Here is a 27555-nt window from a genome sequence, read left to right on the forward strand (position 1 = left end):
CATCCTTTTTACTTTGACACTTGTGAGTAAAGGAAACAGTGTTATATTTTTTGGAAATCAGAGGTTACTTCCCGGAATGTCATATAATTTTTGTTAGCTTCATCTTAGTTCTCTGGACGCTTGCTGGTTTTCTGCCACATGTAGATGTGAGATTGATATGTTTTAATTACATAGTACTTTAGATTCTACTATTCACTCATGCTTACCTCTTGGTTAAGCAATCCATTCACATGGATTGGAGGAGGGGTCATCACAGTTGAATTCCTTCTCTGCTGAGCAAGTGGGCTGGTTTTAAAAACCCGGTTATTGTCACTGGTAATTCAAAAGAGCATAAGTGGGGAAAAAGAAACAGATTACAATGAAGATAACCTTCTTTTATGATGTTTACTAGGTCAACAGTTAGAACAGAAAACCTGCAAGATTTTGTAAGTTAACTATAGAACTGTGCCTACCTTCATTTAAAAGGAGAAAATACCAAATGGAAAGTTAGAAAGTAAACCATAAAATGTTTAGAACCTATTATAAAAAATAGTGCAATGACCAGCAGACAATATCCTCTCTTAAAGTACATTCTTTATTATATTACTGATTATCCATAGATTGGAATGCATGGTAAAGAAATAAAATGTAGTTACCAGCAATTGTAACATGGGGAAATTGGAGTTAGGTACTTGTGGGGAGGGTGGAACAGGGTTTTTGGCAACAATATATTGTACTATGAGTACAGAAACACAACCTTTTTTTTGGAAATCAATCCTATTTCTGCAGACAGTGAGGTTCCATTCCTGCCCACAAGAAAGGAGAAAGGTTTGGTAAGAAAAGGTTGTTTTAACTGAACTACTGTTATTACTTCAATCAAAGCTGAAAAATGATCTAGTGCTTTCCCAGTGTATATGACAAATAAACTCTTCTTGGGCTTCCAGCCGAGTAGAAGTATTGATTATATTTGATGTTTTGATGACAAACTCTGCCATTTTCCTCAGGATGATGCTTGGATATGTCTAGTCTGGTGGTATTTATACCCCCATATTCTGTCCCCCATGATTGGTTAGTCCTCATCCAATCAGTTTTCTGCTCTCCCACCTTGTTTATAATTGAATTCCATTTGTTGCTTAGAGCGAGACCCAAGAGAATTCAATTGTTTTCAAGTTTTTATTAATATTTGGCACAGTTGGTGGAGGAAAATTGTCTCCATTGCTTGGGAAGTTCAAGACTGGAGGCAGAGTTTTAACAATATTGACACATATATTGCTAGTGATGTTATAAAACACATGTAGAGAATGTTAGATATTTGAAACACTTCTGAAAATTGTGGCAGTTAGATCAACTTTTAATTTTAAAATATGAGATTGAATATTTTTTAACCAAGAGTATTAAAGGGATATAGGGAAGAGGAGTTTTTATTTAGGCCCTGGGTCATCCATATTCTCACTGTGTGATCTCAAGAAACTAAATAGGCTATTCCTATCCCCATGTTGTTAACACAAGCACAAGATTAACATAAAGATGGGATATCTATGGTTCCTAAACAACGTGGCTTAGTATGACTTAAGATCACAGTTATACCTCAACCAACATAAATTTTTAGACTGAGAAAATCCTTAAAATAACTTTGCTAGGTCACTGATTTCTATTTGCACTGGAGAAGAAGTACTTTCTGTGGAGAAATGGTCAATCTATTACAACAACTTCAGGATTTCTGTGCAGACAGTGCACTTATAACCACCGATAATAAATCTTACTTTGAACCTTATACTCTCAGTGGCCAATTTATTAGGACAGGAGTGGAACCCGGTTTGGTCTTCTACTGCCGTGGTGCATCCACTTCAAAGTTTGACATGTTGTGCATTCAAACCATTGTAACCACTCTGACCATTCCCCTCTCATTAACAAAGCATCGTCATACACAGAACTGCCTCTCACTGGATGTTTTCTCTTCATTTTTCACACAATTCTCAGTAAACTCTAGAGACTGTTGTGTCTGAAATGCCCAGGATGTCAGCAGCTTCTGAGGTATTCCAATCGCCCTGTCTAGCTGCAACAATTATTCCATGGTCAAAGTAACTTAGGTCATATTTCTTCTCCATTCTTATGTTGGGTTTCAACTAACACTGGACCTCTTAATCATGTCTGCATGCTTTTATGTCATAAGTTGTGCCCCATTTGCATTAACAAGCAGGTGTACCTAATAGAATGGCTGCTCAGTGTGTATTCCAGTAGTTGTCCTGTTTTTCAGTGTTTTGGTGTACAGTGACAGTTTTACAGTCATACAACCATAAAATCCAGGCTGAAGCAACTAGCGTGCCATGTTCTCCAAATACCTAGCCCAATCAATTCAGCATGAAGAAGATCATGCAATTTTATCTCTTCACTTACATAAGAATCTTATTTTTACAACTTAAAGTAATTTTACAATGCCTCTTTAAATTATTTTTATTTGAACTTCCTGCTTTTGTTTCTCTGCACGTTTATTTTAATGCCCCGCTCAGCTTGATCCATGGAATAAATTGATCAAAAAGAATTTCAAACCTTTAAAAAAGTGAACCGGTGTAATGGAGCAATTGGCACTCATGGTTGCTGGTGAAGAAACCCAAAACCCCCCAACTTGTCAACAATATACATGGTAACCATGTTAAATACAATGCATTATGGGGGAAATGGCTCATACACTAAAAGAGTTAACAAGCTTCAACATATTTGATCGGGCACTCTCTCTGTAAGTTCCAATATACTTGCAGTTACCTCTCTGACTCTGGAACCAGAGGTGGTAGTGCATCTTTGTAATTCTTTCGCCAAGGATAAAGTTTCTCAGATCCATCAGTTCTCACACTCTCCTGATCAGAGTCCACATCCTGGACCAGCTCCCCCACCTTAAGCTTCTGGGCCACATTAATGACTGAGCCATCCTGGAGGATCAAACCAACTACGTAAGTAATCATATAAAGTTCCTACTACATTTTTAAACAACCAATTAATCAAAGAAAATTATTAATCTTTAGCCTTTGATTACAAAAATAATAATTGAACTTCATAGCTTTATGATGTATATTAATCTGTATAATAAACCTGACTGATTCTAAGGCATCTGGTGGACTCATGCACAACAGCCTTATGACTATGACGCTACACTTGCTATCACTGTATCTAATGGTTTATTTAATACTGCTATATTATGCTGCAAACAAAATACATACTTCTGAGTTATATTACACTTAATTTTAAATTAGAGAGCTGTATTTCATGAGTGATATGTTGCATTTTCAGTTAACAATTGCAATGTGAATCAGTTTTCAGGATTAAACGTGGCTTTGTTTCAATTTATGCAATATTACACCCATATTGTACTGTCTCAGTACTTTCATATTTGTGTGCTGTAGCACTTACTTTTTATTTGCAGTTACAGTATTTTATAAATAACACTATTCTTTGCATTTCTGGTTAGATGCTAACAGCATTTCATTGGCTTTGTAGCTGTACTCAGCACAATGACAATAAAGTTGAATCTAATCTAATCTAAAATGTTGTTCAGTTTGTCTTTAGGAAAATTAGAGGAGTTTTGGGGCCATTTGTGATATGTATTGAAAATCCATTTCACGTGATGAAGTGTTTTGCATTGTTTTCACCCTGAGGGAACATTTAACGTGATTAGTTATTGGTTGGTGAAGATCAATACCCAACAGGAGATAGCTGGTGTTCCATTTGGAATGAATTGTGTGCAGCTAAAATTGTAGTCTGAGTTACATTCCCTGCTCAATTGGAAAGAGCATTACAGTAAAACTCTAATAACTTGGCACCCTTTGAACTTTGGTGGGTCCAGTACAGGGGCTTTTCCAGACACTTGAATGTACTTCCTGTTAATAACCAAACTTACCTTTACTTTACTTCTTTATATGTTATGCAGTAGTATAATAAATTTTGCAAGAACCCTTTGAGTAGCAAAAATACTAGCACTTCACAGTTAGCTTCTATCAACAAACCTACCAATGTTCCAGATCCAACCCCCAGATCAGTTACACACCCGGCCAGAGTTAGGTCCCATTCCCAACCATACTCAAGACCTACTGTTCTACCCATTTGCACTCAGGACATTCTACTCACATTCTGAATGAGTGAATGAGCCAGGTACAGGACCATCAAGATTTCTGATTAACAGAGAGCCGGGTAAATGGGATTTACCTGTTGCATGTATGAGGTTATTGCCATTGACAGGGTATAGAATAGACAGATTGTGATTCTACCCCCCCCCCCCCCCACCATGTCCATTTCTCACTCTGTCCAATTTACCCTACAGGAGAGACATTCGATCCAAGTTTATATCTGGGATATTTGAACTCCATAATTTGTTTCACTCTCCCTTCTATGTAGCAAACTGTCTGAGTCATGTGAACTAATTAATTTTTCCCACATACAAGTACTGAAACTATGACATAGTTGTATCCCTGGCACAAATGCCGTCTGCTGTAATAATACCTCCAGCTCTTACATGGTACTTGTGGAAAAAACCTGGGTTTATAGTCACTTCAGTTCCTAGGATACTTTAATACACATATTATTTAGAATCCATCCAATTAATGCTATCAAGTCTTTGCCATGATATTGACTAAGGAGACCACGTCACCTGTCCTCTCAAGATATCCTATGAAGGAACTACAAACACGCATTTCCTTTCTGAAAATTATTATTTTATTCTTGTTTTCTATGATTGCTTATAATTTAGTCCTAATATCTCATAATACAACAACTGAACCTACAAGCCCAAATTTTTGAATGAGAATGTCTTAGATAGCAACTTACTAAATCACTTCTGTAAATCCACTAGTCCACTTTTAATCTCCCTCATTTACTAGGGCTAATCTCAGCATTTTACATACTCTAGAAACTTTTATAACTTTTTTTCATCTCATAGCAGTTTATTCCCATGTTTTATTTTTGTTTCCATTGATGATTTCTTTATTCACATCACACATTTCCAAAATCATTTCAATCCTCAAGGTTATTACTAATATTATCAATACCTCCCTTCAGTTTATCTTTAATTTGTATTCCATTTTATTTCATTCCAGCAATGTGGTGAATGTTTACTGAGGTGGGAGGGAAAGATAGAGATTGTGTCCATATTTTATGCTCCATAACCATATGTGCTGTTTGTACTATGTGCAGTGTGTTGTGAGCAGTTGGTAATGTGTTTCACACCTCGGCCCCCAGAGGAAGGCTGTTTTGTTTGGCTATATTCATGTGCAGTTGAATGATAATTAAACTTGAATATTAGAGAGATAGAAGATGGAGGAAAGAGAGAGAGAGAGAAGGCTTGAGAGATAATATGACTGGGCAAGATATAGAAGTAGGGCTAAGTGGATGATAAAGAAAGCAGAAAGAAGCAGAGAAAGTGAGAGAATGAAGCATGATGAAGTGGTGGAATGAAAATGAAAGTCCAAGGAAAAAGAGAGCAACTAGAGAGGGAGAGATGGATAGAGATAGAAAGGGAGAGAAGAGGGATACAGAGAGAGGGATGTGATGGAAAGGGAAAAAAGAAGGGAAGAGACTAGAATGAGAGGAAGAAAACAACATACTAAGAGAGGGACACACACAAATACTGGTGGAACACAGCAGGCCAGGCAGCATCAATAGGGAGAAGCACTGTTGACGTTTCAGGCTGAGACGTCTCGGCCTGAAACGTCGACAGTGCTTCTCCCTATAGATGCTGCCTGGCCTGCTGTGTTTCACCAGCATTTTGTGTGTGTTGCTTGAATTTCCAGCATCTGCAGATTTCCTTGTGTTTGCATACTAAGAGAGGGACAGGCTTTGAATCAAATAAAGTGAGATAAGAGTGTGAAATAAATAAGGAATGAGATAGCAAACTATGAGGAGTAGTTAATAATGTGTTAATTCAGTAGATAACAGCTCTGGTTTAGGTGGTTTCTATAGCAGACCCTGCAGGAAAAACAGTGACATTATTGAATGATGCTGTACCTTCAAGGTTCTTGTTGTGACAGTGTGCATGGCTACGATCCGGTCTAGGTTACCCTCCTCTAACTCTCGCAGGTAAATTTCATACAACTCATCCAGCTGTGAAGGAACCAGCAAGCTGTGATCTGTTCAGACACAATATATCACACTTCAGAGACAATGTTATATTTCTGATGTAATTGAAATCTGAAACAAAAGATTATCTGAAAGGTTTATTTCAATTGAATAAAATAGGAAAAAACACTGTCAGCGATTAATTGTAAAATAGGAGTAAGAATATTAAGAATTTCTAATTCAGATAGTTCTTTATGCATTGTCTTGACACAAATATCCAAGTGCATACACCATAACACACATAAACTGATAAAAGCAATTGTGAAGCTGATCTTCTGTGATTAGCTCTTTAAAAGAATATGAACCACAGGAATTAATTTCTACTATACCATCTATAATTTGCCGCTGCTGTTGAATAATTTCGGCACACAACTGCCTGTGTTGCTCAAAGCGCTGGATGACGTAGTCTGTCTGGCGAATGACGTTGTCCTTGAGTAACGCGATGGACTGCATTTCTGTGTTCTCAATTTCCAGTTCATGTACCTTACAGAGTAGACTCAAGACCTCTCGCTGTTGCTCACTGCTGATCCGCTTGGGAAGGAGCTCCTCCAATTTATGAGCTCGGGAACGGATATCAGCAAATTGCTTCTCCAATTCAATCTAAATTGGGTAGAGTGAGGAATCCTTTAGGTGTAGGAAAGTGCAACAGAGAGATCATCTGGTTTTCAAGCATAAAAGTTAGTGAGTGTATCACCGTGCAATTAAAAGACCCAATGTTTAGAAATTAATTTTCGAGAGTAGATGCACATTATTCAGAGTGAACATACTGCAGTGAATTTTAAATGATGCATTGAAAGAAGAAACACTTCCCAAAATCAAACTTTATATATGTATAGCAAATAAAATTAGGGATTGTGAGGCTTTAAATATAACAATGTAAGAAATTAATATAACAAATGTCAAAAATGTGAAACAGAATTGAAAGTGCTGGAGATATTCATCAGCACAGCATGAGCCATTCAACTAAATAGTCACCAGCCTGGATCTAAAAAGGTAAATAAGAGTGGCAAAAAAATACTGTTTTAAATTTCCATAATTTAAAGTAAATGTACCGGTACTTATTTTACATTTTAAAAAATAACTTTTAACAGAAGTTGCATTGACATGGTTTAAAAAGCCTTCTAATAATCAAAGTTATTTAAAAACAGCCATGAGCTGCCAAAATGATAACATTTGCACCAAGGCCTAGTTGTTGCTGGCAAAACTATCAGCTTTGCAATATGGCTTTGACAGTGAAACCTGGAGTTTTAACTGATTTAGTTTAGACTGGCATCTTGTCAGCACAGACATCGTGGGCTGAAGATCTTCTGGCTGTCTGGTAATATATGTTATTTGTCCTTTGATAAATAGCTATCCTGTCTTTGAGAACAGTGCAGGAGTCAGTGCAAAGAGATCACTGGAGTATTATAGTCTGCCCATTCTGTCTGCTAATGTTTAATGTTCTCCCAAAGTTGGCATATTTAAATTTATTTGCAAACTCTTGTATTGGAACAATTGGGCTTCAAAATTACCTTATGCCACTTCAATTTCTTCTGCTCAGCCACAAGTGCAGCGATATTCTCTCGGGCTACAGATACCTCTGTTGGTTCCATGACATCAGACTGGTCATCTCCTGTGTCAGAATCCTTCTCACTATCTTCCTTGTTGTACACCTCCTTTCGATTCTCTTCTCTCCATTTTCTGGCTCTTCTTGCCTTTTCCTGTACCCAGCTATAGGAATGAGAAGGTGACAGATCGTAGATGGATTTGTTTACTAAAATTTTATTAAGATTTGGACAACATAGTTCATTCAATGCTACTTTACTGTGTATTCCATTGGCATCATTGGTTCAAGAAGGCAGCTCATCACTGCCTTCTCAAGGGCAACTTGGGATGGGCAATAAATGCTTTGTTGGCAACACCCACATCCTGTAAATGAATAAATTTAGAAAAAAAATCTTTAAAGGGGAACCAAAATAGTGACTGTATTTTAGTAATGATCAGCTTTAATCTTTCCCTTTTCCCAGCCTACTCTCTTTTTAAATTATACATACTATTCACTTGGAAAAGTAGGAGACAACCAATTATTTCTCCCACCTAAATGTGCTGACTCCAAATGGGGTTTGATTCTGTGGGTGTGCTGCCACTTTGTTTGGCAAGTAACTCCTCAATAACACATAACGGGTACCAGATCAGTGACCAAGGGCAGTATTGCAACAATCCAAATCACCATTCACCAATGTTCACACATGAGCTCTGGCATAGGACAGTGAATACAGGGCATGGATTTTCAATACAAGTTGAAAATTACTTGATATGCTTAATGATTCAATCAAATCCATGAATAACAAAAAAAGTTGTTATTTTTCCTTTGGTTTTCCAAATTAAAAAGGTCTGATCAGAAATTGATGGGTTAAAAATAATTAAGATGGATTTTACTAGAAAGAACAAAGTTATTAAACTCAAAAAATCTACGAAACTGAAACCAAATTCTTAATGTATGTTTAATAATGGGATTGAGGTCTTGACTACCAATCTTAGAAAGCAAAAAAGGAAGAGGAGCTCCCAGTAAAGAGGCCAAAGAATACCCCTTCACCGAGTTTTTCTCCAAATCCACCCATAAAGGACAGTCATGTATGTCTGAATAATAAACCCAAAATGAAATATATCGAATATTAATTGCCCAGTAATACATTCTAAAATTTGGCAAAGCCATACCACCATGCTTTTTAAATTTCTGCAATAGAGGTTTACTCAGTCTAGGATTTTTATTATTCCAAATAAAAGATAAAATTTTAGAGTCTATTCTATCAAAAAACAGTTTAGGAACAAAGGAAGGGATTGCTTGGAATACATATAAGAACGGTAACACTATCATTTTAATAACATTAATTTGACCAATTAATAATAATTAATGATAATGTCATAGGAGACCATTTAGAAAGTATTTGTTCTGCCATTTTGCTTAAATGGAAGGACTCTAATCATTCTACTGTTTTTAATTAGCTTACTTCCATTACATCCTGTCTAAGTTTAGAGAAAATAAGAAGTTGGATATTTGATACATCCTTTAAGTTTGAAGAAACCTGCTGAACTTTTATTCAATATTTTAATATAGTTTGATTTATTGCTCTTCCAGTTACTTTCATGAAATTTTGGATTTGATCAGAAAGTTTCTCTTTTTTCTTGCTTTTACTCTCAGTATAGGCTGCCCAGTCCCTTTTTACCCTCTTTTTCCTTTTTTTGTTTTTTTTGTTTAGTGGGTTTTTTATGTATATAAAAAAACTATAAAAGTTTCTTTAACTTTTTTCTTCTTTTCATGGAATGATAAGAGGAGAATTGATTATCTTATTTTTATTATATACTATTAGATTAATATTAAGTATGATCTTGATAATATTTATTTTACCTTTTATATGAATTTTTATCAATATAGATATTTGAGATAATTCTCCTCTTGTTTATATATATGTAAACGATTGATAAAGAAAGAACTCCATGAATAACATAATTGAAAAATTCAATATGTAATTATCTCATTTAACACAAAGCTGGAAAGTAATTTCCTGTAGAACAAAATTTCCCATATTTCCTTAACCATCAATGTAAGGTATTAATTTGATATAAATGGAGATACAAGAGAGACCATGGGTGCTGGAAAACTAGAGCGAAACACACAGTAGATTGGAGGAATTCAACAGGTTAGGCAGCATCTATGGAGGGGAATAAACATTCAACGCTTTGGGCTGAGACCCTTCATCAGGACTGGAAAGAAGAGGGCAAAAGCCAGAATAAAAAGGTGGGGGTAGGGGAAGAAGCATGATATCTAATAGCTAATAGGTAAATCCAGGTGAGAGGGAGATGGCAGGTAGGTGGGGAGGGGGAGAGAATGTGAATGATGTAAGAATCTGGGAGGTGCTAGGTGGAAAAAAAAGATGGAAACTGATAGGAAAGCACAGTGGAACATGGAATAAAGGGGCCAAGGTGGGGGGAACCAAAGGGATGGACAGGTCGTGAGAGAGCACAAGAGGAAAAAGAAAAGAGTTGGAGGGACTGGAGGGATAGGATCATAAGACATAGGAGCAAATTAGGCCATTTGGCACATCAAGTCTGCTCCACCATTCCATTATGGCTGATTTATTATCCTTCTCAACCCCTTTATCCTGCCTTCTTTAAATATATCCAATGACTTGACAATCTCCATTTTAAATATACCCAGTGACCTGGCCAACATAACCATTTGTGGTAATGAATTCTGTAAATTTACCACCCTCTAGCTAAAGAAATTCCTCCTCATCTCTGTTCTAAATGGATGTCCTTCTATTTTGAAGTTCCTTCTGGTTCTAGACTCACCCACTATAGTAGGTAACATCATCTCCACATATATTCTATCTAGGCTTTTCACTATTCCATAGGTTTCAATCGGATTCTTCCCCCCACCCACCCATTCTTCAAAACTCTGGTCAGTACAGGCCCAGAACCATCAAGTGCTCCTCATACATTAACCCTTTATTTTGTGGGATCATTCTCGTGAACCTCCTGTTGGCCTGAAAGAACGACAGGTTCTTCAAATCAGTGAGTTCGAATGAATCGAGAACAATGGAAGCAGACAGACTAATTGTCTTTGTTCTTGTCCTGTGCTTGGGGATGGATGCTGCCATTTTGTGAAGACACTGTGTTCTCCATTTTGTGAGCTTGAATTGCTTGGCTTGATCAGTGTTTGACAGAAGACACAATGATGTTCCAGGTAATTTGCTAGTCTAGGGATCATTTCAAAATAAGTTATTTGTGAGATGTTCTTTAGCTGGCTATAACGGTAGGTTTGCAAATGTTGCAATTGATGTCTGCCTGCATTGATTCAAGCTGGTTGCTGATTGAGAACAAAAAGCCATAGATTATTGACTGTCATTTGCTGGGAAGAGGGCAATAAATGGATGCTGGCTTGGAGCAGAGCCAGTAACAAAGTGTTAAAGGTAAGACACATGATCTGTGGCCAATAACACTGGAACGTGATATTTGAATTGATAAGGAATGGATATAAAAGAGGATGCTTTGTGTGTGTTGGCAGCGGTAACTTCAAAGAATAACCATCGCAGATACAACCATGAGTTACCCTGCACAGAACATACTGTGAGTGAATCAGGACTACAAGGGACACCTGGCCAATGTAGACTCCTTTGCCCAGGTAAAACCTCTGCTATTCTTTGACCATTCAGGAGAGTCAGGGAAACTTTGTGGGTGTGCACACTAGAATTCATGCACTTGTTACTTTAGACAATAAAGGCACTTGTCGCTAAATACAGATCTCTTTGTGTCTCTCTGATTGTTATTACAAGGGGTGCTTCTTATAACACTCCTCTGGACCCTCTCCAAAGCAGCACATCCGTTCTTAGATAAACGGCCCAAAACTACTCAAACGCTCCAAGTGTGGTCTGACCAATGCCTTATAAAGCCTCAGCATTACATCCTTGCCTTTATATTCTAGTCCTCTTGAAATGATTGCTAACATTGCATTTGCTTCCCTTACAATCTGAAAGTTAATCTTTAGGGAATTCTGCACAAGGACTCCCTGACAGGAGAAGGGAAAACAAAAAGGAGTGGAGACACAGAGGGGGGAGTTCCCTGGAAGTTAGAGAAATTGATATTGTGGTCGGCAGGTTGGAGAGTACTGAGATAGAGTACTATTTTATTTATTTACTTATTTAGAAATGCAGCTCAGTAAAAGGCCCTTCTGTCCCAGTGAGCCTGCACTGACCATTTAAACAAATGACCAATTAGCCTACCTAATGTACATCTTTGGAATCTGGGACTTTTCCGAGGGTAGAAGTATCAAGAGGTAAAGGGCATGCATTCAAGATGAAGGGGCAGCAGGAGGGGATGGGTGAGGGAGAGAAACGACAAGATTCATTTTGCATAGACAGTAGCAGGAATGGGCTGACAAGGGGAGTGGTGAAGGCAGAAACTATGGTGGCCTTTAAGAAGCTGTTAGATACACCAATATGTGGGGAGCAGATGGATATGGACCCTGTACAGGCATAAGAGAATTATTTTAATTCGGCATCATGTTTGGCACAGCCATTGTGGGCTGAAAAGCCCTTTTTCTCTGCTGTACCGTTCTGTGTTCTACAACTTAATATGAGGTGTTTATCCACCAGTCTGCATTTAACCTCAACTTGACAGTAAGAGGAGGCCATGGACAGACATATAGGTGCGGGATAGGAAATGGAATTAAAATGGCTGGCCACCAGGAGATCTTAGCAAGGGGACAAGGGGGACCCTATCCCTGTTATGCCAGGGCCAGAAATGGGACTAGGGAAGATGTATGGGAAATGGAATTAGGGAATATATATGGGAAATGGAGGAGATACAGGCAAGGGCTCAATTGATAGCACTGGAGGGAAAACCTGTTTTCTGATAAAAAGAGGACATCTTGGATGTCCTGGAATGGAAAACTTCATCATGAGAAAAATGGGGCAGGGACAGAAGAAGTGAGAGAAGGGAATACCACCCTTCAAAATGACTGGGTGGGAAGAGATGTACTAAAGATAACTATGGGAGTCAGTGGGTTTGTAAAATATGTCACTGATAACCTGTCTCCAGAGAGATCAAGAAAAAGGAGAGGAGCGGTGGAGATGAATTTGAGAGCGGCATAGGAGTTGGTGACGAAGATGACGAAATTTGTGAGCTCAACATGGGTGCAGGACACGACACTATTGCTGTCGTCAATGTGGTGGAGAAAGAGCTGGGCAGCATTACTGGTGTATGTTTGGAACATGAATTATTCCGTGTAGCCAACTGAAAGTCAGGCAGGCATAACTGGGGCCATGCGAGTGCCCATGGCTACATCTTCGGTCTGGAGGGGGGGAGGAGCCAAAGAGAAGTAGATGAGGGTGAGTATCAGCTCTGCCAGATGGAAGAGGGCGGCGGTGGAGGGAAACTGGTTAGGTCTATTATCGAGAAAGAAGCAGAGAGCCTCGGGACGTTCCTGATGGGGGATGTAAGTATACAGGGACTGGAGCTTCATAGTGTAAATGAAGCAATCAAGCTGGGGAATTGAAAGTTGTTGAAGAGGTAGAGAGCATGAGGAATGTCATGGATGTAGCTTGGAAAGGACTGAACCAAGGGGGATAAAATGGAGATGAGGTATGAGGACATGGAGTCTATATGTACGTCAGCATTGCTATAACAATGAACTACCATTGATGTCAAAGGGTTTAAACAATAATTATTGTTACAATAATTGTTTACTTCAAAAACTTTAATAATGTAATTTATTTAACTGGTTGAACTAACCTAAGCTGGAAAAGCTTTTTAGACTTATCTTCTTTGTTCCTGATTCAAACCTTTTACACCTACTGTATCCTTTTCATTCCTGTTTTTGGTGTTTGTATCTGTTTGATTATTCACTCTTGTGGAGAAAACAACCAGGAAATTAAGAAATGCCCTTACTCTGCAATAGTTAGTAGGTGCCTGGATGTATCAACTTGAATTTGCATGTTATTGCTGTCCAGTTCCAACAGATTGCGCCGAATTTCCATCTGTTCCCGAAAGGCAGTGATTAAATGCTCACGGAGCCTCTCCATCTCCCGTCTATCATACCGAGATGAATGAAACTGAACTTCAGCTGGAAGAGCAAAAACAGGATAAAAATAAGTTCGTGTGCTGAAACTTAGGAAAAACTATTGTCAATGCATTCCATCCACCAATTACCATGGCCATTACAGTCTCTATTCTAACAGAGAAACTACTGCTTACAAGCTTATTATCAGATCAACACACATTTCTCAGCTCCTAAAACTTATTTTGCAAACTTACTTATGATGAACAGGCCCAGACCATTTAAAAACATGGGGTGGATGGTCTCCAGTGGCATTCAAAAAGGGCTTGGGAATTTCAATACCCTGTATGTTTATTATAGAACCCTACTTAACTGCTTGGAATGGTCACTCAGTTAAAATAAGGGCTCAAGTTTCAATATATCACAACATGCATTTGGAGCTGCTGCTCCTAAATACTGTACTCATAAATTCTATATTGAAAATTACCACTTTTAATTTCTTTACTTGATACATATCTACATGATAGTTAAAGGAACATCACCAGTCTTCATCTGTTTTTCCACTAATTAACAATTCAAACACTAGCTTTAGGAATAAGGGACAGATGGCAAATACAAGACAGGCAGAGTGTTGCTACAGGGATGCCTCACAAATGTAAGAATTATATTTGTGCACAAAATTTCTGGATTAGTTATCAGATGGGATTTTCCACAGATAAAGAGAATTACTCATGGCAAGCTGACAGATTACAGGAGAGGAACAGAATATCTGTTTACAAATTAGAATATACTCTTCAGATTGACCCATTCACCTTGAACGTTGCGTATGTCAGCTTTATCATTTTTATTTTGTTGTATTCTTTGTGCATCTATCTTCTTCTTCAGACGATGGATTTCACTGCGCAGGTCGGAGATGATATTGGTATACTGAGCAATGTGGTAGGACACATTCATCAAATTGCGCTTGACCTAGTAAATGAAATAAGGAGCACATAAGGAGCACTAGCAATGACTGGGCGACTTTTGCTCCAGAAATAAGAACAAACCTGACAATAGTTCCAAGTACTGCATCTACAATAAATTAATTCCTCCTCATATCATGGTCAAATTCAAATCATTGTTCTTTGTGGTAAGTTGCCACATCTTACTTTTATTTCTTTGTACAAAGTTAGTTCCGGATGAGGAAAGTAATGTGATTGACTGAACACGATGTATACCATGGGTGTGAAACAGCTGCTGGTCCTAATTTGGCAAAAATGGCAAAAACTTAGCCAATCTGTGAAAAAGCAATATTATATTAATGTGCCAATTTCATGTTAAAAGCTTATTGATTATTCAAGATAAATTAACCATTTCTTTATAGCCATGGCTAGGATCCTGAAATTTTTTTAAATGTTAGATGTATTCACTATTAATTGCATTGTTAGATGTTGATCAATCTGCTATAAACTCTGTTAATTATTAATGGACCAATCCACTACTTATTCAACTAAACACTTTAAAATTCAGAGATTTCGTAGATTTTAAAATAATACAAATGATGTATAAAGTAGAAAAAAATGGACAGCTACCACAAAGTATCCAAAGGTTGTTTAAAATGAGAGAAAGTCAACATGATTTGAGAGGAACGTGTATATTTCAGAAACAAAGGATAAGAACAAATGTAAAAAATCATTGTATTTCAGTCAGAGGGGTGAATCTATGGAACAGTTGTTGTAAGATTTTAAAAACATGCACTACACTTAACAAGTTTAAAAAATTATTTTAAAATTATTTAATGAACAAATATAAAATACGTGATTTAAAATTAATGGGAGTAATGTGAATAAATGATATTTGGCATTGGATTTTGTGTTAAAAGATTATGGATTTTTTTTTGTTTTTGATGTGATGATTGATGCCAAATATGTTGTTGTATAAGTCAGAGGGGTAGGCATAATAAGCTGCAGCTTCAGCCTATACACCCTTTTGGTCTGTTTTAAAGAATATCTATGTTTTTTTATTGTAATTTTGTCCTATGAAATCATCGTTGTAAATGATGTTTTTTGTTATGTTTGTACTGACTGAAATAAATTAATTTCATTCATTCATTTAATTCATTTCATTCATTCATGTGTTCTAAGTTTGCATCAATATTGTGAGTTATTTTGAGCAAGAAGTAAACTACCAGTGGAACTTAGCAGGTCATGTAGCATTTGTGGAGGCAAAGAAATAATCTGATGTTTTGGGCTGAGACCCCAAGTCTGTCCAGGTGCAAGGTGTCAACCTAAAACATTGAACATTTCTTTGATTGCACAGATGCTGCTTAACCCAGTGAGTTCCTCTATCAGTTTGTATTGCAGTCTGTTTTGTCTCCAAGTGTGGTTACATATGGTCAAAATGCAAGTGCTCCACTACAGAGAAAGAGAAACAGGCTCGGTTTCTATTTCATGCAGTTGTAACCCCTAATTTTGCAGGTGACTTGTGTGCTTAAAATCTTTCGCAATTCTACAATCTAAATCCATGGTGAGTAGGGATGTGAAAAAGTGGATTTACAACAATCTAAATATTTACTCAAGTGATAAATGACAAAGGAGTATTGAAAATGAATGAGATAGATTATTTTTAGAAAATGAACATCTAATAACAAGATGGACACAATTGGAGTTGGAGCCAGGCTGCTTGGAGTGGATGATTCAGAAGGGAGATAATGGGACAGAGGAATTCCGATGCCTGTCCTACTTACCCGAGTGCAAGGGTGGATCGCTCTAAGGCGAGGTTGAGGAAGGTTTCTTTGGCAGCGAAATCCAGGTCCAAAGTGAATTGCCAGGCAACATGCTCTAGGCCCAGAGCAATTTGCCGTGGTGAGGCCAGGGTCCTAACTCAAGGTATAATACACTGTTTGGACATTCTAAATGCTGGCCTAGATAGACTGGAAAGACAGGGGGTGTCGAGAGTCGGGCAAAGTTAGATTGCCCTAGGTGCCGAGCCGATTTGGAGAGATTGAGAACAGCTTCTCTGACAGTAAAAATCCAGGCCCAGAACAATTCACTGTGGCAGGGCCCAGTTTGTAGCGCGAAGTTTGGACTATTTAAATGCTGGCCCAGATAGTCTGGGTGTTCCCCTCTCCGCGACACTAAGTGCTGTGAGACTGCCCCCCACTGCTGAGCTTCGTGTCTGCGAACTATGCAGCAACCTGCCCCGCCAATATGATGAACTGAACACCGAGGCTTTGGGCCTACTCTGGGCATTTGAACTTAAGGATTCTATTTGGTTCGGAATGCTATTGTTGGTGTGCACTTCTATCGTTTGCATGATCTGTTTTGTTTTTTTTCTGTTTCTCTGTGGGCACTGGAGGTTGGCCTTACTTTTATAAATTGAGTTCTTTTGGGTTTCTTGCTTTGTGACTGCCTATTAAGCAAACAAATCTCAAGGTTGTATAGTTTATACATTTGCTGATAATAAGTGCACTCTGAAGATGGATATTAAGAAAGCAAAGAGAGGAAGAAATTCAATTAATTGAGTTTCATAACCAAAAATCCAGGTGTGATGGAGGGTAGATGGATTGGAAAACTGATATCAACCAATGCACAATAAGGTCCCATGAAAATTTAAGTCACTGTGACTTGATCATCTCTTTCGGCGATGTTGGTTGAACCATATATTTTGGGACTTGTAGAATACTCTACTGCTCTTCTTTGAATTTCACCTTGAGATCTGTTACGCGTATTGGTAGAACAGATGGGCTGTTGGTTTAATGTCTTATCCATAATGTGCCATCTAATATATGACAGCCTTCCCTCAATCTGACATTAAAATGTATTTGAGCAAGTCCAATCAGATCGGTCATCTATTCACCCCAAGTACTTGGCTAAGACAAGACATTGCATTTACTGTGAGCACTGGGACAACTCTGTGGTGCTGATGGATTATTTCTGGTGTCCAAAGGTGTTGCATTGTCTTCCATGGATTTCCCAGCTCTTGAATAAGAATCTGCCTGCTGTAGCTGTGTCAGCCTAGCCCATGGCAACTACCACACTCTCTTTGAAATGAATGAAAAGAAAGAGCAACCAGAAGAATAGCAAGTAGACCTTTCTATTTTCATTAATTCAGTCAATTCAAACAAATTTAATATTTTTGGAGACATAATTATTTAATAGCTTGTTTTTAATATTCTTGAATATTTTTGAATGAACTTTGAAATCATTTACTATATTTAGCTTAAATGACTATTTTGACAGCTACCGAGTCTGGGAGCCTGTCCAGGGCCTCATTCTTCAGATGGAAACTAGGCCTCCAAGGGAAGACTTCATCCGGGGCCACCATAGTCCAGGGATAGGCCACTAGTCAGCTCAGCTAGTTCAGCAATCAGTCGAATGTCCAAACCTCTTTATTCAATTCTATGAAATCAGCTGAAATCCTCTAATCCAGAGTCAAAAATACCACCCTTGAGGTGACCCTGATGCCTATTAAGTCATCTTTCATATCAGCCCTTGTCTAGTTGTGTATTCAGCTCTTATGTAAAAAAAGCTCAATTCATTAAATATTTGCTAAACACACATACTTCATGAAAGTGGTAGCATCATTATGTTACTGCAGTTATGATGACATCATTTTCACAGTTATCACAATACCATCTATGAACTGAACGAATGCTAATTGCCCATGGAGTTCATCACAATAACATTGTTCTATAAATAAGTTTGGATAATGCCACTGAACGTGAGCAGGTTATAGGTTTTAAATGCCTGTATCAAATCTACATCGAAACACAATTTACCTCCATCCCACACTATAATTTAATATGTAATATAAAAATTACATAATATTTAAAGACTTAACATATTTTAAACTGCTGCATTGATGTTTTGCTCTTACTCTGGTCTTAATGTTTTTGGCACGGTCTGCGTAAGTGAGAGTATTTCGTGACTCTTCAAAGGAGCTGCTGGCTGGACTGATGTGTGCGATCATTACAGTCCTGCTGTTCCCACCCAGTGAATCCTGCCATCAAAGAAAGAGAAACAGTGAGAAAATGAACCCCACTGCTTGCCCGTTAGTGACATTTTTCTGAACGCAAGAGGTCTCAAAAGGCTGAATATTATAAATTTAATTAGAAAAAATACTTATTGTTATTTAATTACAAAATGTCTAAATTTAAGGCATGGTCTTCAGTTATAGTTTACTTTGGTTTCAGTAACTGAGTAACTATGTCAGATCTATCCTGGAATAGCTGAAAGTAGCCCTACAGCACAAAGGGAAAGTGTTTCATTCGACAAGGGGAAGTGTTCACCATTTGCACGCGAGCACTCGCATACCTTCAGCAACCGTGTTAGCTTGCTGTCTCGGTAATTGACGTACTTGTTCCCTCCCTTCTCGCTCAATGCATTGATGCAGTTTCCAAGTGCCAACAGTGAACGGTTGATGTGTGCTCCTTCCTTCATTCGCTTTCCACGGTTCTGTGTCTGAGAAATTGCAGAGAAATTTTTTTTAAAGAGCAAGTTTATTTTGAACTGGACAAAAGGCCTAGACAAGAGATCACCACAGGAGCTTGACATCAGCAGGGCAGTCTTTGCTGCACTGCCTAAAGATGAAGGCAGAGGGCTAAGACGGCTGCTTTCTGTTTTCTCTGGACTCTCTTTGCATCTGGTTGAGATTTCCACTCTTCAAATGTCCTCTGAATAGTCAACCTTTCAAGGTCCAGATTTTTCTAGCATCTATTTCCCCATTGTCTGTGTCAATGCCCACTCTAGTTATCACATATAATTATCCTTCTTGCAGAGATATAGACCATTGTGATCCAGTGACCAGTTCACCATATACAGTAAAATGTCCCTGGAACCCAGCAGAAATACTAAACCTGCAGCGGATTCTGACCCAATGTAGTCGTTGTCTTTCTCTGGCAGAAAATCTGCAGCTGTACGGCTCTGCTCTTACCATAAGAGCTGTACTAGGTTTGGCAGGGCTACACGATACTGAGAAAATATCTTTTAAGGAACAGTCATGCGATAGAACTCTAGGAAGGGAACTGGTACAGCATCATTGTGCTGGAGATGATGCAGAGGAGACCCATTGGAATGCTAGTCTGGACTAGAGGATTTTAAATGGTGGAATCATATGCAACATTTTAAGAGGCGTTTCGACAGACACTTAAACAGGCAAGGCAGAGAAGGACATGCAAGAAAGGGTAGACAAACTTGGACTCTTTACTCTAGAGCATCAGAGGCTAAGAGACAACATGATCATAAAGGTCAGGAGAGGCAAAGACACGATAGATGGTCTTTTCCCCAGGGTGAAAGTTTCAAATACTGGGGGTCCCAGCATTAAGGAGAGAAAAGGGAAAGAAAAAGGAGTGGGCAAGTTTATTTTATCACAGAATGGTAGGTACCTGGAATACATTGCCCGTGGAAGCAATGGAGGGCAATATTAGGAGGCATTTAGACAGGGACATAGTGAATAAGCAGGGAAGTAAGGGATTATAGACCATGATAGATAGATAGATAGATAGATAGATAGATAGATAGATAGATAGATAGATAGATAGATAGATAGATACTTTATTCATCCCCATGGGGAAATTCAACTTTTTTCCAATGTCCCATACACTTGTTGTAGCAAAACTAATTACATACAATACTTAACTCAGTAAAAAATATGATATGCATCTAAATCACTATCTCAAAAAGCATTAATAATAGCTTTTAAAAAGTTCTTAAGTCCTGGCGGTAGAATTGTAAAGCCTAATGGCATTGGGGAGTATTGACCTCTTCATCCTGTCTGAGGAGCATTGCATCGATAGTAACCTGTCGCTGAAACTGCTTCTCTGTCTCTGGATGGTGCTATGTAGAGGATGTTCAGAGTTATCCATAATTGACCGTAGCCTACTCAGCACCCTTCGCTCAGCTACCGATGTTAAACTCTCCAGTACTTTGCCCACGACAGAGCCCGCCTTCCTTACCAGCTTATTAAGACGTGAGGCGTCCCTCTTCTTAATGCTTCCTCCCCAACACGCCACCACAAAGAAGAGGGCGCTCTCCACAACTGACCTATAGAACATCTTCAGCATCTCACTACAGACATTGAATGACGCCAACCTTCTAAGGACATGTGCAGGTACAGTGCCATTTAAATTGTCAGCATAAAGATTGTGGGCCGAAGGGTCTGTTCCTCTGTTATACTGCTCTATGTCCTAGATGGTCATATGTTCTATATGCTAAGTGTAGATGGCAAAATGATCAGCATGAATGTGGTGGGTAATAGGGCCCATGCCTGTGCTGTATGACTCTATGACTCTAAATCAGCCTTGCCCTGCAGAATACAGCAGGGAAAACAGCACGTTTTAAAAAAAAAAAATCACTTCCATTTAAAGTTAATCAATCTAATATTTTAATTGTTTTTTTCTCACTTCTGATGACAAAAGACATTCAATATTTTTTAGTGAACTGAGCAAGTCTTCCCTGCAATTGTTCTAATAATAAAATAAACCTATTTTATGACCACTAGATGGTGCATTTGAACCAGAGAAAGCAGCCTGTTCCTTCATTCTCGTAACATTGACACAATGGTACAGTTAACAGAGTTTAGCTCCAGCATTATGTTTAAAAATTGCTTAAATCAATACTACAATCTAAATATTAAAATATTTAACATAGGAAAGGAAATCCTCCTGCCTTGGCATGTAGTCATCATGTTTAAACAGGCACAGTTATAATTGCTGGCTTTGAGATTACATAGAACTTAAGGCAGCAGTATATAATTTAGAAATTAAATTGGCATTGCGAAAAATCCCAGTGGGAAATAACACACGTGTTAACACTTAGTCCATTGCAAGAATATTTCAAAAATATAGCAATGGTGAGTTAGATAGATAGGTAGATGATGAACTAATAATATGAACAGTGTGCTTATCAGTAGATGCTCGGTATAAATCAGGTGCAAACATTAACATCTTCTTTTGCTCACGTTAAATGGGACTAGTATACATAAGTACAATTGACATAGACATTCGCTTGATTCTGTTCTGCACAAAGCCATGGCTTTAATTGAAAGAATCAAAACCATTAACAACAATGTTGATGACCATCGTTACCCAGTAACTTCTTGACGAGTTTTTTGCAGGATGGGAACCAGGAAAAACATCATGGATTATAATTTCTGTTAGAAGTAGAAATGGTTTTATTTTTGGTGTAAAGGTAAACATTTTTTTCCTAAAATCTTTATTTCTACCACGTTCGAGTGTTTCAGCTGTGGCTCATTTGGTAGTACTCTTAGCTCTGATTCAGATAAGTATTGAAAATGATCTATGATCATTATTCTACATTGACTTTTCAAACCATTTTATGCATTTTTTCTTCACTCACTACCCTTTCATTTAGAAATTGTTGTGTCACAGAAGGCAGTCGTCATGCCATTAAATATATTCAAGAAGGGGGTACAGTAGATATATTTCTGAAATCTAAGAACATTAGGACATATGGGAAAAATTAAGGAACATGGTACAAAGTGGGTGACATCATAATCATAATGGTAGATAGGTCTAAGATGCAAAATGGCCTCCTCTTCCTCCTACTTTCTGTGCCTCTAGGTAGACACTACCTTGGAAAAGAAAATAGGAGTTATTCTTGGTGTCTTGGCCAAATTTACCCCTTAACTAATATTCCAGAAATTATTAATTTTACTCACACTGTTCTTCACAGAAGTTCACTGCACCGTGTTTCACACATTTCAGAATGATAATAAATTCAGAAATATTTCATTCGCTATAATGTGTCTTGGGACATTTTGAAAGAGATGTACAAGGTGTAAGGTAAAGGTATATCTTTATTTTTTAACTACAGTTCAATTCCATGAACCCTGAGGACCCACGTGTGCCTTGTTAATAATCACAAGAGTCTACTGATACTGAAAATCCAGAGCAATGCACAAAAAAAAAAATGCTGGAGGATTTCAGCAGGTCAGGCAGCATGAATGAATAGACAATAGACATTTCAGGCCGAGCTCCTTCATCATTCTTCAGTCTAGGGACAAAACATTGATTGTTTATTTCTCTCCATAGATGCTGCCTGACCTGCTGAGTTCCTCCTGCATTTTGTGTGTGTTGTCTTGTTAATAACATTTGGATTATAATAGAGTTTGGGGGGGGGCATTAGGGGCATGATAACTTGCCTCACTATATATCCACCTATCACCAATGCTGTCAGGATCAGAAAGTCTGACAGAATCTGCAAAATGTGTTGTAATGTGTTGACCACTGCTCTGCAAGAAATTAACTCAACTGCAGTTCGCATTGAAGAATAAATGGTTAACAAGATGTAACTATTTTCAACTAACCTAAAAGCAAACAAAACAAACAAAACGCAGTTTAAAACAAAAGCAAAATGCTGCAGCGATCAGCAATCTGTCATCAAGTCGAACTCCCTCACTTCAGCCTCTCCACCACTTGCTGCTATTATCATTTTATTATCCATCTATCTTTCTCCGTGGTATTTTCCACACTCTTAGAAATATTAGTCCTCCTAAACTATTAAGCCAACTCCAATTGGAGGATTCATCTTTTTCCATTGCAATTGATATCTACTGTACACTCTTGAGAAATTGCCCTGCCCTAAATCCACTACTACGAAAGAGATGACATCCAGTGATATATACAAACAAATACTTTTGCAAGCTAACTTCTAGATAGTGCTTTCGCGCTTGAGAACATCTCTTCCAGGTGGATTGAATTCACATACTTCTGGCTACTTAGCTGATGAACCCCAAATTATTCTTTGGGAACTGGGGACCTGAACCCTTGCCCCTTATTGTGGCCTTTCCAAAGATGTTAGTTGTCTTGTTACAGCGACTTAATACTGGGTCAGAGAAGATGGATTTGGAGCCACTTTGACAAATGGATTTCTGACCTCATACCATTATCATTGTTCCTTTTCGCACCTTGTGGCACATTCGGCGGCATTTTTGCCATTTCCGTGGTACTTGACTGCTTTTTATGAGGCCAGGTTGCTAATTTGATGCTCAACCCAGCACAAATGGAAAGTGTGCAAGGAACCAGTTGGATTCAAACTCGGGACCATTCACCATGAATGCTGATGCCAATACACCATTGGCCAGCTTATCTATTATAGCTAAAGTTCAATTGCCAAATAAAAACTCATAAATATATACACTTTTTTACAAAATTCCAGAGTTTACTTGTTTCTGAATTCTGCTTATCATCAGAATGACTTAAATTATTTCACAGTAATAGATTAATTGATTATATTTGGCAGATAGAAATTCATTTTTAATTATCAAGCCTGAATACTTATTTCCTGCCTCAAAATCTGTGTTTAAATTCCTTCATCAATACAACCATAAGCTAAAGAGCAATGCATCCTCCATGCAAGTTTTTTTTCCAAATATTTTAGCATTACTTATCCTTGATCCCTGACTGATCCCTGCTTTGTTTAAGTCTTGTTCTCCAATGATTTCAACTAGGAACATTCTATGGACATCAATTAAGAACAAGAAAGCATTAAAAGTTTTATACAATTTCATATGAAGATAGAAACAAAAGCTGGGGCAGTACAATAGTGTAGCTAGCAGAGTTGCTGCCTCACACCAGTGCAGACCCAGGTTTAAAACCAAAAGGCATAGGAGCAAAATTAAACCATCAGGTCCATCGAGTCAGCCCCACCATTCCATCATGGCTGATTTATTATCTGTCTCAACCTCATTCTCTTCCATTCTCCCCGTAACCTTTGACACCCTGACTAATCAAGAACCTATCAATCTCCACTTTAAACATTCCTAAAGACTTGGCCTCCACAGCCATCTACGGCAAGGAACTCCACAGAATTACTACACTCGGGCTAAAGAAATTCCTCCTCATCTCTGTTCTCATTGGATATCCCTCTATTCTGAGGCTGTGCCCTCTGACCCTAGACTCTCCCATTATAGGAAACATCTTCTTCACATTATCTAGGCCTTTTAATATTCAATAAGTTTCAATGAGATCCCACCTCTTTCTTCTAAATTCCAGTGAGTACAGGCTCAGAGCCATCACACTCTCCTCATATGTTCACACTTTCATTCCCAGAATCATTCTCATGAATCTCCTTGTGATCTTTTCCAATGCTAGCACATATTATCTTAGATAAGGGACTTAAAACAGCAAACAATACTCCAAGTGCAGTCTGACCAGTGGCTTATCAGGCCTCAGCATTGCATCTTTGCACTTATATTCACATTCTCTCGAAATGAATGCTAAAATTGCACTGGCCTTCCTTACCACCAACCCAACCTGCAAATTAAGCTTTAGAGAAACCAGCATGAGGATTCCCAAGTCTCTTTGTACCTCTGATATTTTGAATTTTCTCCTTATTTAAAAAAAATAGTCTACACCTTTATTTCTTCTAACAAAGTGCATGCCCATACACTTCCCTACTCTATATTCCATCTGCCACTTCCTTTCCTATTCTTTCTGCAGACACCCTGTTTCCTCAACATTACCGGCCCCTCCACCTGCCTTTGTATTGTCCACAAATGTGGCCACAAAGCCATCAATTTCATCATCCAAATCAATGATATATAATGTGAAAAGAGTGGTCCCAAACTGACCACTGTAGACCACCACTAGTCACTAGCTGCCAAACAGAAATGCTCCCCTTTGTTCTCACTATTTGCCTCCAGCCAGTCAGCCAATCTTCTACCCATGCTAGTACTTTTTCTGTAAATGCAATGGGCTCTTATCTTGTGAAGCAATCTCATGTATGGCACGTTGTCAAAGCCTTTTAAAAATGCAATTAACAACATTCACTGACTTTACTTTGTCTATCCTGTTGTTATTTCTTCAAAGAAGTCTGGCAGATCTGTCAGGCAAAATTTCCCCTGAAGGAAACCATACTGATTTTGGCCTATTTTATCATGTACCTCCAAGTAACCTGAAATCTTGTCCTTAATAAAGGACTTTAACATCTTGCTAACCACTGAAGTCAGGCTAACTGGCCTATACTTTCCTTTCTCCTACCTCTTAAAGAGTGGAGTGACATTTGCAATTTTCCAGTCCTCCAGAACCATTCCAGAATCTAGTGATTCTTGAAAGATCATTACTAATGCCTCCACAATCCCCAGCTACCTCTTTCAGAATCCTGGAGTGTATTCCATTTCATCCAGGTGACTTATCTACCTTCAGACCTTTCAGTTTCCCAAGAACTTTCTCCCTAGTAATAGCAACTACCCTCTTCTGCCCCTGACACTCTCGAATTTCTGACATATTCCTAGTGCTTCCAAAGTGAAGACTGATGCAAAATACTTATTAACTTTATAAATCATTTCTTTGTACCTCATTATTACATCTCCAGTGTGGTTTTCCAACAGTCCAATGTTCATTCTCATCTCCCTTTTTCTTTTTGTATTTTTGAAAAAGCATTTGATATCCTCTTTTATATTATTGGCTTGTTTACCTTCACATTTCATTTTTTCTCTTCTTGTAGCTTTTTAGTTGGCTTCTGTTGGTTCTGAAAAGCTTCCAAATTCTTTAACTTCCCACTAATTTTTTGCTGTATTTTATGCCCTCTCTTTTGCTTTTATGCTGTCCATGACTTCCCTTGTCAGCCACGATTGCCTCATCCTTCCTTTAGAATACTTCTTCATCGTTGGGATGTATCTATCCCGTGCTTTCCAGATTGCTCCCAGAAATTCCAGCCATTGTTGTTCTGCCATCATTCCTTCTAGTGTCCCCTTCCAATCAACTTTGGCCAGCTCCTCTCTCATGCCTCTGTAATTCCCTTTATAATACCGATAACATCAGACTTTAGCTTCTCCCTCTCAAACTGCAGAGTGAATTCTATTATACTATGTATGATCACTGCCTCCTAAGTTTTCCATTACCTTAAGCTCTCTTGGATGACCTTGCATATTTTTGTATTGACCCTGTAGGATTCCCTCCTGTGTTCTGTTTTTAACCCGTATCCCAAAGACATGTTCACAACTCTATTTCTGATATCATGGTCAATAACACCTCTATTTACTCTCATATTTCATATTAAAGTTGAAGCACATCAATATTAGCTTTGTTATGAGTATGAGTCTATGGAAGTCTCTTCAAACATATTCCCCATGAGAACATTTCAACTCAAAGATAAATTTTTGATTTTTTTTCCAGTAACTCTCATGTAGATCTATAACACCTCAACAACAAGCTTGCAGGAAATAAATATCATGGTGACATACCTGTGAAGCTCTCTCAGAACCCGCAAGATCAATCATGAACAGGCGTCCAATTCGTACCTCCTGCAAAATGTTCTTGATGCGACTTTTCTGTCTAACTGTCACCTGGAGGACAGCATGAGATCGAGAGGAGGTTTTGTTGGCTGCTGTGGGTTCCTGCGTTCTCTGCTTGTTCCCTTTCATCAGAAGTTGCATTATCTGTCAGAAAGAAAGGCTGAGTGTGCATTATGTAGGTAGTATTTCTTGCGTTTGATTGTCCCACAATATTAACCAATTGGAGCTAAAACAGTGGCATATAATAATAACTGAAAACGACGCTAAGCAATCCTGAATACTTAACTTCTATTTATTTTCAGCACTTGGACAGTTCTTCAGTGTAATATAGTTAATTACATAGCCAAGGTGGCACGGTGAAGCTACAGCTGACACTGCTCTTTACAGTGCCAGGGACTGTATTAATCTTGGATCTGTCTCTGTCCCACATTAGTGTCTGCTGTGTGCTCTAGTTGCCTCCCCCAACCCAAAGAAATGCTGGTGGGTTAATTGACTCTTGTAAATTAGCCTTTTGCCTAAAATAATGACAAGAAGAATCAAAGGGAATTTGATGGGAGAGGTGAAAGGTTGCAGAGTATAAGGGCATAAGGTGACAAAGAAAGGGTTATTGCTCTGTTTGCTCAGAATTGATGGATCTAGTTGTGAATCATTATAAGATTAAGATATCATACTCATTCTGAACAAGGCATTATTTATTTAGG

The 27555-nt window shown here is 38.2% G+C and overlaps 1 protein-coding gene across 1 annotated transcript in view; it reads right to left on the bottom strand.

Moving 5' to 3' along the window:
• The window catches only part of kif19 (kinesin family member 19), a 204280-nt gene that overhangs the window by 30720 nt on the left and 146005 nt on the right, over positions 1–27555 (bottom strand). The window contains exons 7-16 of the mRNA XM_073026104.1: positions 26804–26998; positions 18913–19059; positions 18476–18598; positions 14431–14587; positions 13510–13684; positions 7593–7791; positions 6411–6681; positions 5971–6092; positions 2743–2906; positions 207–312 (exon numbers count right to left, since the gene is read on the bottom strand). Of these exons, the coding sequence (XP_072882205.1) occupies positions 207–312; positions 2743–2906; positions 5971–6092; positions 6411–6681; positions 7593–7791; positions 13510–13684; positions 14431–14587; positions 18476–18598; positions 18913–19059; positions 26804–26998 (1659 nt within the window). The remainder of the gene's footprint in view (positions 1–206; positions 313–2742; positions 2907–5970; positions 6093–6410; positions 6682–7592; positions 7792–13509; positions 13685–14430; positions 14588–18475; positions 18599–18912; positions 19060–26803; positions 26999–27555) is intronic.

The sequence above is a fragment of the Hemitrygon akajei genome, chromosome 22 (assembly GCF_048418815.1).
Source record: "Hemitrygon akajei chromosome 22, sHemAka1.3, whole genome shotgun sequence".
Classification (NCBI taxonomy): Eukaryota; Metazoa; Chordata; class Chondrichthyes; order Myliobatiformes; family Dasyatidae; genus Hemitrygon; species Hemitrygon akajei.